Raw genomic sequence first — 17118 nt, 5'->3', positions numbered from 1 at the left:
ATTTATGAAACGGCTACAGGCGAACAGACAGCTCACGTTCTTACTTTTATACGCAGCGTCAAACTTTACTGTTTCATCATTTTAGGTCAGACAGGTATACGACCGCCTATCAAAGGACATCACACGAAAAGCCTGACGATGACTGAAGCCACAAGTGAATGACTTTTAACAGTACGGGTTTCCAAGCAGCACAGACTGTGGAAAAGAAGAAAAGAAAACTCAAAGTGTGGAATCTATGTGGAATGCTGACGATAACAGGAGGTAGGAAGGTGGAAATATTGCCCTCGGAATCCCAGGTTTCCCAACTTTACTGTCTTGAAGTGCAAACGCTGTGAATTTAATGGGTTCTCCCCAAAGGTTTCATGCAGGCTCCAAACACACTGCTCAAATGAAGTGCTAGAGTCTGGAGTTTTCACTGCCTTTCCAGAAACATGCGTCTGTTCTAGTAGCATGTGTTTTTAACCTGTGGAATGTGCAGGTTGTGTTTATTGCTCCTGAAATGGGAATGGCAGTCGGCGACTGAAAATGCACATGATATGTAATTAGCTCCACGTTGTTAGCACTTCAGTGGTTGGAGTGTGGGAGTCACCTTAAGTTTCATAGCAGCATATTTTACCTCCTGCAGGTGTGACTCATGTTTGTTGCACTTCAATATAAAAATAACAGTCTCCGTGCTGACTGAAACTGCCACCAAATCCTGTTGTACTCTTCCTCTTTGGTTTCACAGCAGTTCTACTTTGTCACTGCATGTTTGTAATGAAGCCGGCCTAGAGACACCTGTGCGACTCCACTCAGATTTCAGGACCTCATCTATGGAAAACAAGAAGAGCGCTCCAACAGTGGGCTTCCTCTGTGATCTATAATCCTAGGTTATATGACTCCAAATACTCCAGACTGCTACGGATATCGATATTTTATCATTTGTCTTTTAAATAAAACATGTGTATTTCAAATCATAGCTTCTTTAAGAATCCGAGGCTGAGGTTTTTATTTATTTATTTATTTTAAACTCTGGAGTGTACTGAGGTAGCTGCCTCATTTACTATACAGTCAACACAACAATAGAAAACCTTGAGAACACAATCATATAAAATATGTCAAAACAATGTTTCAAACTCTGAAAACATGTTATTTGTAAAACAAAAATAAATAAAAAAATAAAATAAATAATCTGAGGAGCCATTTGGGACCCGAAAGAGTCGGATTTTTTCAGTGAACCGAGCCAAAAGAACCGGTTCTCCAAAAAAGAGCCGAAATTCCCATCAATAGTGACTGAGTGAGAGCACGGAGTAGAGCCCCTGTGCTTAAGCATGACGCACACACCCAGGCGGAAGAAGAAGTAGTCCCACCAACCGAGCGTCACTTAGACAACATCTCAATAATTTGGATACTTTTCACCATGTTTCTGTTTAGGATACACCTCATCTCAGAATGCGTAAGTATCAAAAGTATCGATATTTTGATTTCAGAATCGATTTCAGAGCATAAAGATCCAAAATCGGAAGTATCGATATTTCAGGATTGATCCGCACATCACTAACGGTTACACTGAAATACTATCAGACCTCGGGGAACCTCTCCAATTTGGACCAAAATTTTAGTTCAACTGCTACTCAGCTAGAAGTGAAACAACAGTGACCCAGCAACAACTGCAATCATTATAATTAAGGCTAATATTAGCCTTTATTTTTGAACAGACTGGGCAGCAGCCTCGTAGAGCAAAGAGTCACATACCATTAATAAAGCAATGTCAGCAACTTCTGTCTGCCGCCCTTCCAGAAGAATGCCCTCGATCTTCAAAGCGCCGATGTGCTTCACCTCGTGAACTACAACTATCTCTTACCATCGTGTTGCTCATCCAGGCCTTCAGCTCATCACGAGCAGACTGTGATGCTCTCCTGCCCTCCCACCTACTCCTCTGACTCACCGCAGCACGCACTCATCTTTGGCCACCCACTGCATCACCTCCACTTCAGCGCACAACTGACATTTTACGTCCGACCACCGACAGACAGGGAGCTGCACACTGGCCCCACCGTCCCTGTCCTGACTGCCTCTCACCTGCTGCTCTCTGTAATTCACCGTCTCTGTTCATTTATGCCACTGGCATCATAAACTTTTTTTTAACAGCATCCCTCTGGGTCTCTATGTTTATACTTCTGTGCAGAGCTGCCCTCACGCTGTTACTTTGCTCATTACCAGGTGGAAAAGCATATTCTTGTCTGCCACCGAAATCAGGTCCTGGATAAGTGATGTGAAAAAAAAATGACAAAGAAGAAAAATACTCCCAGTACGATGTCTTACTTACAACGTCCTTCTCAAGTTTACGTCTATATTTCAAATTTTGGGGCATTAGCCAACAAGCTATTACTTAGCAGGGATTTTGACGACATTAGCTATGAGACCTGATTGTTGGGCTTAGATTTATTGGTTGGACTTTTCTGTTACAAACGGTAATGTGACCTAAGGTTCGCAGGGAAAATAAATAATGAAGGTTCATAAAAAGTCCTAGTTATAAAAGCTACTGCTAAGATTCACTTTTTTGGGCATTTATCAGGCTTAGCAGCACCTGAAAACCTCAGACAAGAACATTTGTGATAATGGTATTGAGGACTATTAAAAATAGTGAAGGAACAGGAGGAAACATCGTGTTGACATTATCAATAAATCTAATTACTACTGATGTTTAGGTGCTAAATCCAATGGTTCTGAATTATTACATTACATTTTATTGTTGTAATTATTGCTATAGAGTTTAAAACACATATTTATCAGTACGTTTGTCTTTTCTTCTGTCCCACAGCTGCTATTTTTATTTTATTTTTTATAGTGGGTACCAGTCCTACATCCAATAGTAAACAGTATTCAGAAATATATATTCATGTTCTTAAGTGTGTTACACTGGGGACCCTTTGTCATATCCTTCCATGGGGCCCAGAATTCCTGGCAGTGCCCCCTGACTCTACACACTTTTCTTTTCAAACGGACATAGTATTACTTCTTGGAAAAGTCAGCAAGTACGGCCATTGCAAGTGCCTCATCCAGTTTTGCAGTAACTCCGTATGTTACAGATCTTAGATCTTAGAATACATTAACTGAGCAGGTTGTTATTACGAAATTAACAGATTAACATTTAACATTAAATATTAATGCCATTACCACCTTTAAGAAAGACATCCAATCAGGTCACAAACATTGTGTGCCAGTGTCACTGACTGTATAGCCCGCCATACATTACACACACTATACTTTTAAACTGTATTAGCTGATGAGATATACCAATATTATATGTCAATATTTTTATATATATTTATATTTATAACATAAACTAGGTAAAATTAAATGAAAATGACTTCCACACTAAGGCTGAAGATCTGAACACTGATTTGTATGCAGCAACGTCACACTTCAATAATCAGAGCTGATTACACTGAGGTCACTTTGAAAAACAACAGACATGTATCTGTGCTATGGGTGAGAGCATTAAATAATACGCATTGATACATGGAGGAAGGCAAGATGTGAGCACACAGGTAGAACAACTATGAATGGATGCAATTTATAAAGAAAAAAAATCGTGCATGCATCGACTAGTGACATTCAATATTTTTTATCACTGAGTAGTTTCTGACCTATTTCTACATTTACTAAACCAAATAAGTATTTTTGGCCATTTTTACTCCAACTACATCTAAGTTACGTTAACATGCAACATGAAGAAAAAAAACCTTTATATGTGCGCCTGAGGCGTATTGTTAGCATGGGCACACTATTCAGTACAAATATGTCAGAGGTGGAGGCAGAGAGTATTATCTATTCACCTGTTAATTATACATTTTAAAGGCTTGGCAATACTGTTGATTTTATAAATAAACCCGAGAACTTGTCAAGTCAGACGTAGTTTTTAAAAAAGACCTCATTAGTCACCTGAAGTGACTAAGTCATGGCACAGTGTAACCATGGCGACCTCTGCCAGTAACCTGACATCCCTGGTGACACCGTGGTGTCAGATATGGCAACTAGGTCTAAGAGCGGTGAGCGATGTGTTAAAAGCTTTTCCCTTGCTCTACTGGCTAACAGCTGCACTCAGGCAAAGACAATAAATAACGCTATATCAATCTTTATTTGTTAAGATTGAGAACCGAGGCTTCAAATGCCGTCTCAGTGCCTTGGACTCACGGTACCAAATACCAAATAGATGTGATTCATTAAAGAATTTTCTCATGTTTTCACATTGTCACAATAGATAAGCTGAGCTCCTCCTGTGACTCAAAGTGAGACTGGTTTTTGTTTACAACTGCATATGACAGCTGAATGCAACGATGTCTTACTTTGATTTGGTTATTTGATCATCAAAATCATTGAACTGTGTGTCGTGATTGAGTCATGAATCATATTGTGTCGCACTGAATTGCACTTCACTATTGAATTACATGTTGTGATCACGTGTGTGAAGCGTATTGGATAGGTAGGTGCTACATATGTATCTTAAAAGCAACAGATTTTGGCCAGTATGTTATGTATGTAAGTGTCAGATTTGGGTCACAGTGTGAGTCATATGAATCACAAATAAAATGATTTCTTGTTCTTTTTTTATATAATTCTATGTATAGAAGGTCACAGTCAGTTGAAGTCAATCGTATTTGTATCGATCAAATTCACCAAACACTGCCACAAAAAACAAATACTTGACAGGTTTTTTTAAATCTTAAAATTATAATTAAGATTATCAATTATCTACACATCCCCAGCAATGGGACTTGGTGGAGACCAGATGGTCTGCCAAACCCAACCTGGGATTTAGGGGAAGGGTGTAGAACCCAAAACCTTCTGGTGGCAAATGTGGGGATCCTACCACTGCACCACTCTAGCCAAGTACAAGTTGACTAGAGAGAATCCATATATCCTCATGTACTAAATGACTAAATAGACTGTCCAATAGATTACTGATGGAAGACAACAGTGGTAATTGTACAAAATGTAAACCGTTTAAAAAAAAAAACCCTTAAGATTGGAGCCATAATGACTTCAAAGGTAAATATTTGACATTGTTGGGTCATTTTAATTAATATGCGCTGTCTATTTTCCTCTAAATAAGACGATGGCTGATGAACAAACATGTCGTCATGCTCTTTTGAAGATTTGAAAGGCGCAGGAAATCTGTATCTCACAGGAATCTCTCAAGTGTCTTTAAGGTTGGCCTGTTTGTTGTTGAATAATACGCATTCATAAAGCCACGTCAAAAAGGAGGGATGGGAATGTAAATGGCCGTGAGTTAGCAAGTGACTGCATGGCTGACAGCAGTTTAAAGTTACATTTAATCATAAGCTAATCTGTTGCAATGAAACCTGAATGTAATTCATGCCAACACTGATGGATACACAGCTTATTTCCATTCCGCTCATAAACAATGGAAAAGTAATCACTTCCTGGAGCCGAGGTATGAGAAAAATAAATAAATAACGAAGGAAATACACCCACTTATCTAATCTGTAGCCTGTAAAATATTGTTCTTATGGTTGCTCTGTTTTCCCAAAATTAAATTATAGTCTTGTTGGGATCATCATTATGCAAGGTATCATAAGGTCAGCGATAGCTCTGAGACTGTAAAAGGAGTAAATGAACTTTGATTACCAACTTCTTGCTGCATTTAATTTCTCTGTTGAGTCTTAAAAAAAAAAAGAAAGGAAAGGAAAAATACAACAGCGCTACTACAACCATCACCAATAATAGTCATCCTCATTATCGTAAAGTTCACTTCAGGACCAAGACAACTCATGTGAATTTGGGCAACTATAATAAACCTGGTTCCAACTCTTATCGTTTCAATCTCCTGCTCCGATCACATCCAGCGCTGCCACATTAGCCTGGCTGGGCTCACTTCACCTCCCACAGCTCACAGCCTGTCACCCCTGACACCGCTGAGTGTTTGTGGCATTGTCACCTCTGTGTCATGTCCTACTTCTTGCCCGTCACTCAGCAGTGCTGTCTGCACTGGCACTTTTGCAGCTCTGACTCTGTGTAATCCAGGCTGGATTTTTTTTTTATTCTTGAACATGTATTCATGATTATGATGGTCTTGATTATATTTCAGAATGGCATGGGGAACCTCCATCTTGACCAGGAAGGCATCCACCTGGATGGGATCTCAGAGTTTCTCCTCCCTCTCTACGTGAAGGAGATACAGTCCAGAGGGGTAAGTAACAGGAGTTTGCTGTTGATCAGTATTCTCAAATTACGAGCCTCTCCATGGCTGCAGATGCAGAAGCTCATACTGAGACTTTAGTTTCCAGGAAGTTGTGATCGATTCATTAGCAGTGAGGCCCACTTCCCTACCGACTTGATGACACTCTAAAGATACGTTAGAGTTGAGCCTGGTAAAAAAGATTAAACTCTGTCAACAGCTCCTTCTCCTCGTTGTCTTCCTCATTTCCTGTCATCCCACAACAGTATGCTATCAGGGTCTCCCATCTGCAGGAAATAGGTAATAGTCTGTCTCTGGGCTCCTTTCAGGCCACATACAACCCTACAGGAGATTACAGATGATTACAGAGGGACCAGACTCCCCCTGCTGGATTTCCAATCAGGCCCCCGCGATAAATTCCCCCTTTTTTTTTTACTTCCTTTCCTTTCTCCCCTTTGATGTTTAGCAGATTAACCAATTCAGCTCCAGTGCAAAGTTGATCCCAATATATTTCTCCCACACGAATCACACAACGCTCTGCTGGATCATCCCCCTTTTCGGTGATTATGCATGGCACAGAAAGCAATTTGAGGCAATTCAAGCGCCATGTAAATTTGATTTCAGTGGGACGTCGACGCAGGAAGTGGCTCCTCAGTGGGTGCCATTTTCCGCAGCTGATTTGAGAAATAGCTCAGAATTGCCCACTCTGGCACTTTCCAGTCAGAGCTAAATGTTGATTTAAATAAAACACTTGTGCACTTAGCGACCGCAAACACCTCAAGGCCACGGCTGAGACACAGGCCGAAAATTGGACAAAGCCAATATTTCATCTCCCAGTGCAATACCACCTGCAGACATTTTTACTGTCTTGTTTTACAGACAGCCAGTGCAGTGGCACCCTTATCTACAGGCACCAGAGATATTTGCAGGACAAAAATCTCTGCGGGTCACTCAATATTTCTCACCTGAGGAAATATGTCAAACACTGCAAGAATGGGGATTATGGTTATCCAATGAGTTTACATCACAGGGAACAGTAGTCTTCTTTAGGCCCATAACTGCCATTGATCAATAATCCATTACCACAAACAGCACAAACACTGTACCGCACCAGAAATATTTAAAAGTGAAATGTAAGTTTGTTTTATCTCTGTGCTCTGCACTGGTACACGGTTAAGCAGCCCAACTCAAAAGGAGCCGCAGTTTTATCTCCCTGGTATCACACAGAGCTTTGAATCTTCATCAGTGACTGAGGCAGTAATCTGTGGGTACCAGGAGAAAATGGCTCCTGCTGTGTTTTTGGCAGTTAAAATTATTATCTGGCAGCAAATTACAATCTAAGTATCCCCTTAAATCAGCACTTTTGGAAACACGTTGTGAAATGAGAGATGGCAATTTTTAATGAACTGTTTACACCAGAGCCAATCTGCACCACATCTGTTTTAGGGAGTTCTAAAAACTCCTTCTAAAGCCACTGGATAATTTACATCTCTGCGAAACTAAACTCAATCTGAATGAGGCACATTTTATGCACTAAGACACAGAGACGGCGAGTATTTTCAGACTGACCATGTTGTCTTTGTGAAACATATATATATATATATATATATACATATATACATATATATATATATACATGGGTAAAATTTAAATAAAAACCATGCAAGGGACAGTGAGCGAGACAGCGCAAAAGGGTGTCGGGGCCACTTTTTCAAATTCTGAAAAATGGAGCTCAATTGAGCACTCATAACTTAATATTTCCTCATATCAAGAGTAAAATCTTGCAATAGTTGTACAGTCCATGGAATACTCCATGGACTGGCTCGTATCTATGGTGTCCAGTGTATATATGAGTCAGTTCTAAATGTGATTTCACTAACAGCGCCCACTGCTGAATGATAAACAAATGATCCGTCCTTTTTTTAGACAGTGTCACACTCTTTTTGGCACATCTTGCATCTTGCAACCTATTTTCTATAGCAACTTACAGTATATAAAAATGTAAATACTCCTCATATCATCTACGGCCACAGTGGGATAACATCTACATTGGTGACGTCTCAATGCTGCCACTGCACCACTGAAAAATTACATGACTAAACCATCAAGTCTTCCATAAAGATACAAACTGAATGTGACCACAGCCAAAAGCCAAAGAAGTACGTATGCAGTGTGAAATGCTAATCGAACAGCAGATGCTACTAATACTCCAGTGCGACGTCTAATCTGGATAAAACAGTACTTCAACAGTTATAAAAAGCACTCTAGATTTTGTTTAACCCTTGTATTGTTCCTCGCCTGAACAGATATTCAGACACAAGTGATCAACTATACATTCAGTCAAGGTTATATCAAACTAGATCAAACATACATACACACATATACAGTATATAAAGCTTACTTCAAAAACAACCCTGATAGTCATGGTTTCCTGCTTAACTACCTTGATTCAGTTTGGCCCAGCCTCATTTGCACCGAAAACACATCTCTAATTAATGCAAATATTCACATCAACACATCAGCAGAGCAGGAACATACACTCGTCATTGGGTCGGAGCGTTATCAGACCAGATAGACGGTAACGCTGAGCCTCTGCAGGTGAATTTTCCAGTGTCTCGTTAATGTCAAACACAGCATTAATTGCTCATTTTAATGTCTCTGTTTGAAGGTTTACATGTAAATTAGGCTGCAGTCTCTTTGCACCTTTTTTATTTAAATCTGAGAGAGTCTTGCCTCAAGTTTGAATTAAAACCGTACTGCGGTGTCTGTCACAGCTGTCAGGCAGATATAATGTGGAGATTATTTTTTCCACTGGCCCTCCAGGCTTCCCCTATGTATCTGGTATCCATCTATTTTTCCATCCATGCATCCATCCACCTGTCAGCCTCTACAGACAGAACAGGTACATGTGAAACAAGGAGAAAAAAAAGGGAGGAAAAAAAAAAGTCAGCCATTTAAAAGATTTCACACGGCTAGGTTAATGTCAAATAACGACTCTTCTGTCACATCTGTAAAAGCCAAAATGAGTCCATGTTTGAGATGTGAAAAGTCAAATTTGCCCTGGACATTTCACCAGGATGAAAGCAAGAGAGCTACTGTAATTTAGGACCTTTTGAAGCAGGTGTCACCCTTGAAATTTCCAGAAATTACATGTGTGAGGAGGCATTTCTTAGGCCTTTTTTTTTTACCCCTGTGTGAATTTCAAACAACAACGGGAGAAAAGAGCAACACATTTGTGAGAGATCTCTTAGTGTGGCTGATGCAGTAATTGGCAAAACTGTGGGTTTCTGACGAAACTGACGTGATGGCTGGAAAATAATTCGCTTCAGACACTTGATAGATTTTTTTTTTCTTCAAGAACCCGTATGCTTTATCTTGGTTTTTATACATATTTTTGCAATAACGTGTAAAGCCATGCAGACTTTGCTTCATATTTGGCAGCTTCCAAAAAAAAAAAAAAACATATTTCATTCTATTGATCTGAAACATTGTTTAGATTCTCGCTTGGTGTTCTGCAAAAGCAATAAAAAAAAGAGGGGAGAAGACTTTTGGGTTCAGTGATTTATTTTTAACAGCTCCTCTTTTTCCACATTCATTAGAGTAATGGCTGACTATATACGCCTTCTTTGAGGACAACAGAAGTTTAAAAAGTGTAATCAATAGCAGAGAGGTCATTCCACTCAGCTTTGTTGTCTTTATTGTGCTGCAGCTCTGATGTGATTGGGTGAACTCAAAATCACACACACGCTGTGGAGACGCAGGACTTCCATTAATGTGGAGACCCACATTACAGCTGACCTCACTTGTTATTTCCTGTATAAACATGCACCCAGGAATAATGTCATCCATCGATCGTCATCTTCTCAGGTGTTTTTTTAGTTCAGGGTTGCTTATTCCCAGCTTGCATCAGGCAAAAGGGGAGGGAGGGGGATCCATCACAGTGCCACATACAGACACTTACAACCATTCACACCTACTGCCAAATGAGAGTCTACTCTCAGTCTAAAATATTCTAGAACAAAATTCCAATATATTCAGGTTTCTGAGCTGGAGAGCCCAGCGGTCAGCTCCTCTCAGATAAACAAGAAAATAAAACTACACCCCAACTGTGTTATATATTATAAAAATTTTTTTTTTTAAAAATATTTTGGCCTGCTGTGATTAATTATTTGTTATTTCTTTCACGAGAATAATCACTAAGTCTCTATGTGTCTCATTTGGTGAAAAATGTTTACTATAAAGCAGCTAAATTAACATTATATTAAGTCCTAATTAATCACCACTGAAATTAAACATAAGTACTGCAGGTTTCTAAATATATATTTATATAATGGCTTTAAATAGACATTACTGTCAGAATTCACCACAAAGTCTTTTTTTTAACTATGTTTTACTTATTTCCAGAATTTAAGGAGGTATGAAATATTGGTGCTTATCTGTAATTATCCATCAGTCATTGAACTTATCACAATCCACAAAATACAACAGTTTAATAGTTATAATATCAAAGCGGATGTTCCATCTTGTTTACATGTCCTTATAGACAAGAAGAGATGATTAGATCATTAAAAACAACTTGACAATTAATTCAGCGGTCGGGGTAGGGGGGTCTGCAGTAAATCCACTTATTGTCGCAGCTCTAATGGAAACTGTAAGTGAACGAAGAAGAAAAGTTTCAAAATTAAGGGGAGATGAAGCAGAACCCCAGTAAAAGTACAACATCTGTGGTTTCTGCACATGTACACTTTAATTATTCACTGGGGCGTTTTTGACGATCCCTTGGTTCAGTCTCCACTCACATACTGCTGACTTCCGCTACAACTAGTGATGACAATGCTGAGTTCAGAACTTACAAGTCCGCTGCCTCCCAATATGCCAGCATTTGCAGTCCTGTGTAATTAAAATTAATAAATAAAAGCCTTGACAAAGTCACCGCTGGTTAATGTGCAATGGTGCTGTTACAGTCTGACAACAATGTGAGAGGAAGCAGGCAGCACAGATACAGTTAATCAAATCTCTCCTGTTCAGACTGGTGCCGCTCATTACCGTCTCTGGGGACCTGGGCCCAGCTATAAATAGCTCCAGGTCCATTTTCATTGGACTGAAACATCTCGCTCACTCAGTCTCACCTGCCTGCTTTGAGAGGAACATGACAGGGATGATTGTAATCACCAGTACTAGACACGAGGCTGCGGCCCAAATGTGAAACCATCCACCTGTGACAGGCTGGAGCTTGTTGCAGCAGTGTCTTAAAGATCTGAACATCCACTGATCCACTTGTGTTTTCAGGAAACAATTCAATTTAACTGACTGCATTAGAGAAAAACAGAAGTCTTTACTATGAAGGTGAAAAAACAAATCCCCAAAAATGAGTCTGTCTGCAGAATTTGATACTAAAGGGTGGGAATTAAGAAATAATAAGGATATTAATGCAACCGTAATTAAAAGAGAAATATTTATGCATGTGCTTATGCTAGAGGTTAAACCCTAAGCAGGACTTTTGATCTGTCACTTAAAAATTCAACGTTCAGGCGTTCACAGGCAGACAGAGAGGAGGTTTTCCAGTTTGTTAAAGTTTCAATAAAGCCGAGCGTGTCGTGTCTCTCACACCTAACTCTGATGTTAGTCATTGCATGCAGGAAAGCGATCTCTACTTAAAAGCGGCCGTGGTAATTTTTCAGTCTGATAGCGCTCAGTGCGCCGACAACAACAAGCTCCATTTATACGTGCATTCACTCTGGTCTTCGCTTGACCTTCCTCAACAGGCACGGTGACTAAAAAGCCTTTCATGCAACCCCTGGAGCTGTGTTCAGGAGAGCAACAGCATCTCCGTCACAGCCCCTAAGGAAGGAGTTTAACACCTATAAACTCTTTAAAGGCACGCATCAAGTCGAGGGCTCGCGTTTGTCCATGATGCTACGCATCCTGCAAAGGTTTTGAGCTCATGACAAGCATTTATATTGCAAAGGATGAGGTAAAGAATGAAAATGAACCAGGTGACCTCTACAAAAGTTACACAGCAGACGAACTTCATTTAATCTGTCACTGCCTGACGCTCCTGTTGAGAAAGTATGCAAAGCCTCTGGGCTCCACAGAGCATAATTATTGGCTCAAAGTTACGCTATATATCTAAAAGTGTTACTTTTAGTTAATGCCGTACACCCGCACTTTCAGTACTTTGAGGAGCTAATGAATCAGGAAAATAAAGGAGAGAGGAGGACAGATGGAGGAATGATAGTAAATCAGGAAACGCAGGGTATTGGTAAGGAGAGTGAGAGGGCAGCGGTGAGAAGGAAGAGAACGGTCCAGATAACATGTGGAAAAATGGAGATGTTTAGGAGAGCAATGAACTTTGTGACCAGATTGTATAACACTCCTGGTGAGTTGGAGTCGTGCCTGATGAAGTGCTCTGCTACCAGTTTACAGCAAGAACAAAAGCCATTTCCAGAGCTGCACTAACTATTTAAAAAAATCAGTACCAGGATTAAAACATGTGACTGAGCTGCTGAAAATGACCAAAAAAAGGGACAAAATAAATATGATGGTGTGACAGGAGCTGTGGTCTTGTGTGAAAAGGTTAGGAGTGGTTAAGAACTATGTGAGTGTGGTGCTGGATTTTGAACAGAAATGCAGTGGGGCAGAAATAGTGCAGGAAGTGCAGATACAAGCTACCCGAAATATGAGTTTTCCTAGTGAGCAACTTTTGCAAGATTTTCCTCATGATACGAGGAAACATCGAGATACAAGTGTTCAACCGAGCTCCATTTTTTCACTTGACACTGTCGCGCTCACTGTCCCTCGAAGGGTTATTTCACTCTTCCCTTTTTCTCTCCACAATCTAAAGAAAGTCCTCAATCGCAGTTCTTCTCCTACTTTAGTGGCCCCAACACTGTCTCGTTCACTGTCCCTCACTTGGTTATTTTACCCATTTTATAACAATAACATAAAAGGTTTTCTTAATTACTATTATTTTATATTATCAATATATTTGTTTATATGTTTATGTATGTTTATATGTTTTTGATGTTTCGATAGGGAGAATTTTAATGTAGTTAATTAATAGTATATTTCGGGGGCTGGAACAAATCAATTGGTTTTTAGTTATTTTTATTGGGGAATATTCAATCGAGATACGAGCGGATCAACATACAAGTGTTGTTGTGGAACATATTAAACTCAGATAAAAGAATAAAAGAAAAAAAGAAAAACAGAATTTTCCAGTTGGACGGTTACAATTTTCCTGATTTGATCAGAGATGCAAGGAGCCAAGGATGCTACCCTTCGTCTCATTGCAGCTTAGCAGACCATGAGCTTAGCAGACCAAAAAGATTGATGCCGACTGTTTTCTACTGAGGTAAAATCTGTTGTTTCTCTGTCTATTTTTACACCAGTTGTAGACCAAACATTAACAACTGCCTGGGGGCGTGTTGCTGTGGTCCTAGTTTGGCAGAAATTTAAATAATGGGATGTTTATCAGCTGCACGGTAGTTGGATATAATATTATGTAACTGTAAGACTGGTTGTTGTTTTTAGATAATGGTGACTTCACTGACCCGCCTGACTTCCCACTTAGCAGGCAAATGGATACTTACACATTTTTCCTATCTGATGGACAGGTGGACAGATGAGGTCAGACAGGATGTCTGCAGATGACACTGTAATCTGTGCAGAGAGTGGGGAGCAGGTGGAGGAGGGCACAAAGAGGTGGAGGTCCACACTGGAGAGAAGACAAATGAAAGTCAGCAGGGCCGAGAAAGAATGTGTGTGTGAATTTGAGTGAGGCAGATGAAAAGGAAGATGAAACGAGCAGAGGCAGTGAAGGTGGATGAGTTCAAGTACCAGAGGTCAAAGTAATGGACAGTGCACAGAGGAGACGAAGGACAGAGTGCGGGCAAGGTGGAGTGGGTGGAAACGAGTGTCGGGGGTGATGAGTGAAAAGAAGAATGAGTGAAAGGAGGGTTTAGGAAAATGTACTAAGACTTGCTTGATGTATGGAGTGGAAACACTGGCAGTGTGTGGAAGACAGAAGGCTGAGGTGGAGGTGGAGTGTTAAAGATGATGACATTTCCATCAGGAATGAGCAAAATGGACAGAGTTTGGAACGAGCAGATCACTGGAACAGCTCAGGAGGAAAAGTGATGAAGTGAGAACGACAAGATCAAGGTACTTTGAGCCAAGGTTGTACTGAAACGTGGAGAATGAATTTTTTCATTTGTGTACTTGCTGATACCGAGTACTGGTACAGATGCTTCTTTAGGATGACTATCAATAAATATGTAGTAGGCTGGAAGGCAGTGTTGTATAGATGGAGCTGCTGTGCAGGAAAATGGTCGACGTTCAGTGTGTGTGTGTTTCTTCTCATTAACAGGATATTCAGTTAGTTAACAAGAAACATATCTTTATTTATTAAAGAAAAAAAGTCTGCAAACTGACCCAGTCTTCTCTTTAGATCAGGCATGGGCAAACTACAGGCCAGGGACTGGGTCCGGCCCGTTTAGCTTTTTAATCTGAAACACAAACACAGTGCTGGTTAAGTATGTCCCAACAAAAGAAAGTGTCTCAGGTGTAAACGCCTCCTCTGTCCACCGTGTCAATAAACTGACAAGGGACAACATAGGTATCTAAGTATGAAGTATCAGTCCTGATACTGATACTGGTCGCCCTAGTTTGAACCACCTCAAGTGAGTTGCTATAATAAACCTGACATGGCTGGTGCATTAAAACATCATACAATTAAAGTGAACCACAGTGCATTCACTTCTCATAGCCCTTTAGTTCCGTCATGTAACGTACGCCTCTGTTCTACCCACAAATGTAAACTGCGTCAACATCGCTGACCTTTCTGAACAGAACAGTGTCCAGAACAAAGACGTCATCTCAGCAAAACAGATGCAAGTTGACAGTTGGCCATGATGTATTCACCCCTTTGATTAACAGTGTTAACGCTGCGCTAATCAATATTAATGAACACTGTTAAATAGCCCCTTCAAAAACACAGTGTTGTAGCGTGTGTTGAACCTACACACACAGACTGGTATGGATTTACAGCCCACGCTCTCACCGTTTTGGCTCCTGCTCACTGTCAATGTCATTTTTAGACGCAGCTGGCAGCTCCAACAAAAAGACTGTACACCTGCCCAGCTCCTCACAGCTGGCGAACATACGGGAGCATTAGGCAGCTAAAGAGGCAGATTTCCCTGGAGTTAGCCGAGACGCAGAAAAATGTAGAAAACACATGCTGAAAAAGGATAATCGACTTACTTATAGATGCTGACACAGAACTTTGCGGATCGAAAGTGGCTACATCACTGACACTATAACTTATTATGCATAATCATAACCATCAGAGTTTAACTTTGCTGCTACTAATTGAATATTTACATGACCAATTTTATATGACAAAATAAACTAATTCTTAAACGTCCATAAAATACAACTGTACTATTTCAATGTGAATTTGGTGAATTCAATTTTAAAGGTTTTGAAAAGTGAACTACTTGTCATTGTGACACAACACACCACACAACCAAAGGTGACCAGTGTGTGGGGACGTTGCCATTCTCAGAGGACCTCAGTGGTAACTTGGCAGCTGATGGACTCAAACCTGAAACCCTTCAGCTCCACATCCACTTCCTTAACCACTAAGCTACCAGTAGAAATACTTTCAACCACAACATGTAACTGAACAAATACATATATCTACAAATCTGTCTTCATTTCCAATAGTGGAACGGCATGTCCTATAAAGTAAAGGACATATTAACAAATTCTAGCAGCTTCATTCTGGTGACCACATGACTCACAGGTCACGAACTGGCCCAGAAATTCTACTCTGGACCAGTGACTTTGAGGAGAGAAATGCTTGAGTTCAATATAAAATATATTTTTTAAAATACCACAAATAAGACATCATAAACGGCAGTCTTCTTCATTTATTTAACACAACTGGCCACTGACTGCTCAGACTAACTTGATTATTCAATTTTCTATATTTAGCCATTTTCAATCCTTATCTTCCATATTATTTTTATTTAAAGGAATTATATCCTGGGATTCTGTCAAGCATTGGTGCGAGAGTGCTCTTAGATGAGGAGAAAAACCGGTGCAATGTGTATTATTTCATGTCCATCCATTAAACCTCTATTTATTAAATATGAAAATCCACATTTTTTGATGCTGTGAAGCATAAATAGCAACATTTAGACAAACCAGACATAAACACAATGCACCAAACATGATTATGTAACACAAGCTGGCGATTAGTGGACATCTGAAATGTCCAATACCAAAAAAAAGTGTTAAAAAAGATTCCAGATGTTGACGTATTCACACTGAAATAGTTTTTACAAGGTACTTGAAGTGCTATTCATTAATCTGATTCAGTTAAATGACTTACAAGGAAATCAAGATCTTATATGTAGAGGTAATTTTCTGATAAGGGTGCTCAAGATAAACACCTGGATTATGTCACTTCCCCAAGAAAACGTACGTCACCGACCAACTTTATCAGAGAGAATACAGTAATGAGGGTTACAAACGTAGGTGTGTAAAGTTAATTATCAAACACTGGACTGTTTCTGGACTCTTCAGATAACACAGACTAAACTCCCAGCATCTAATTTGATTGGTGGAAGCAACTTGGTGGGCTTTTCCACCCATTTTAGGTTAAGGTTGAGGAAACTTCCATGTTCTTCTTCCAACTGTTCTCTGTTCCCATTTTGTAGGATAATCTGTTGGTGTTGCGTTCAGAGAAGAACGTGACCCTGAATGCCAGAAATGGCCAAGGCCAGGTCACCGGACAGCTAACAGTTGGTGAGTCATCTCTTTTCTCTTTTTTTATGTATATATATAATTGTTTAGGTACCTTATGGTACCTAATGCTTTTGGATTTTGGATGTATCAAATAGGTTTCTGCTTCACTTACATACAGCAAA

At 39.9% G+C, this 17118-nt stretch overlaps 1 protein-coding gene across 1 annotated transcript in view; it reads left to right on the top strand.

Moving 5' to 3' along the window:
- LOC103387458 (zeta-sarcoglycan) overlaps window positions 1-17118 on the top strand; it is a 55682-nt gene that overhangs the window by 14433 nt on the left and 24131 nt on the right. Inside the window, exons 3-4 of the mRNA XM_008322126.3 lie at window positions 6095-6196; window positions 16909-16996. Of these exons, the coding sequence (XP_008320348.1) occupies window positions 6095-6196; window positions 16909-16996 (190 nt within the window). The remainder of the gene's footprint in view (window positions 1-6094; window positions 6197-16908; window positions 16997-17118) is intronic.

This window comes from Cynoglossus semilaevis, chromosome 1, assembly GCF_000523025.1.
Source record: "Cynoglossus semilaevis isolate Cse_v1.0 chromosome 1, Cse_v1.0, whole genome shotgun sequence".
Taxonomy (NCBI): domain Eukaryota; kingdom Metazoa; phylum Chordata; class Actinopteri; order Pleuronectiformes; family Cynoglossidae; genus Cynoglossus; species Cynoglossus semilaevis.
The sequence above is the reverse complement of the archived record's forward strand: the minus strand, read 5'-3'. Positions and strand labels throughout refer to the sequence as shown.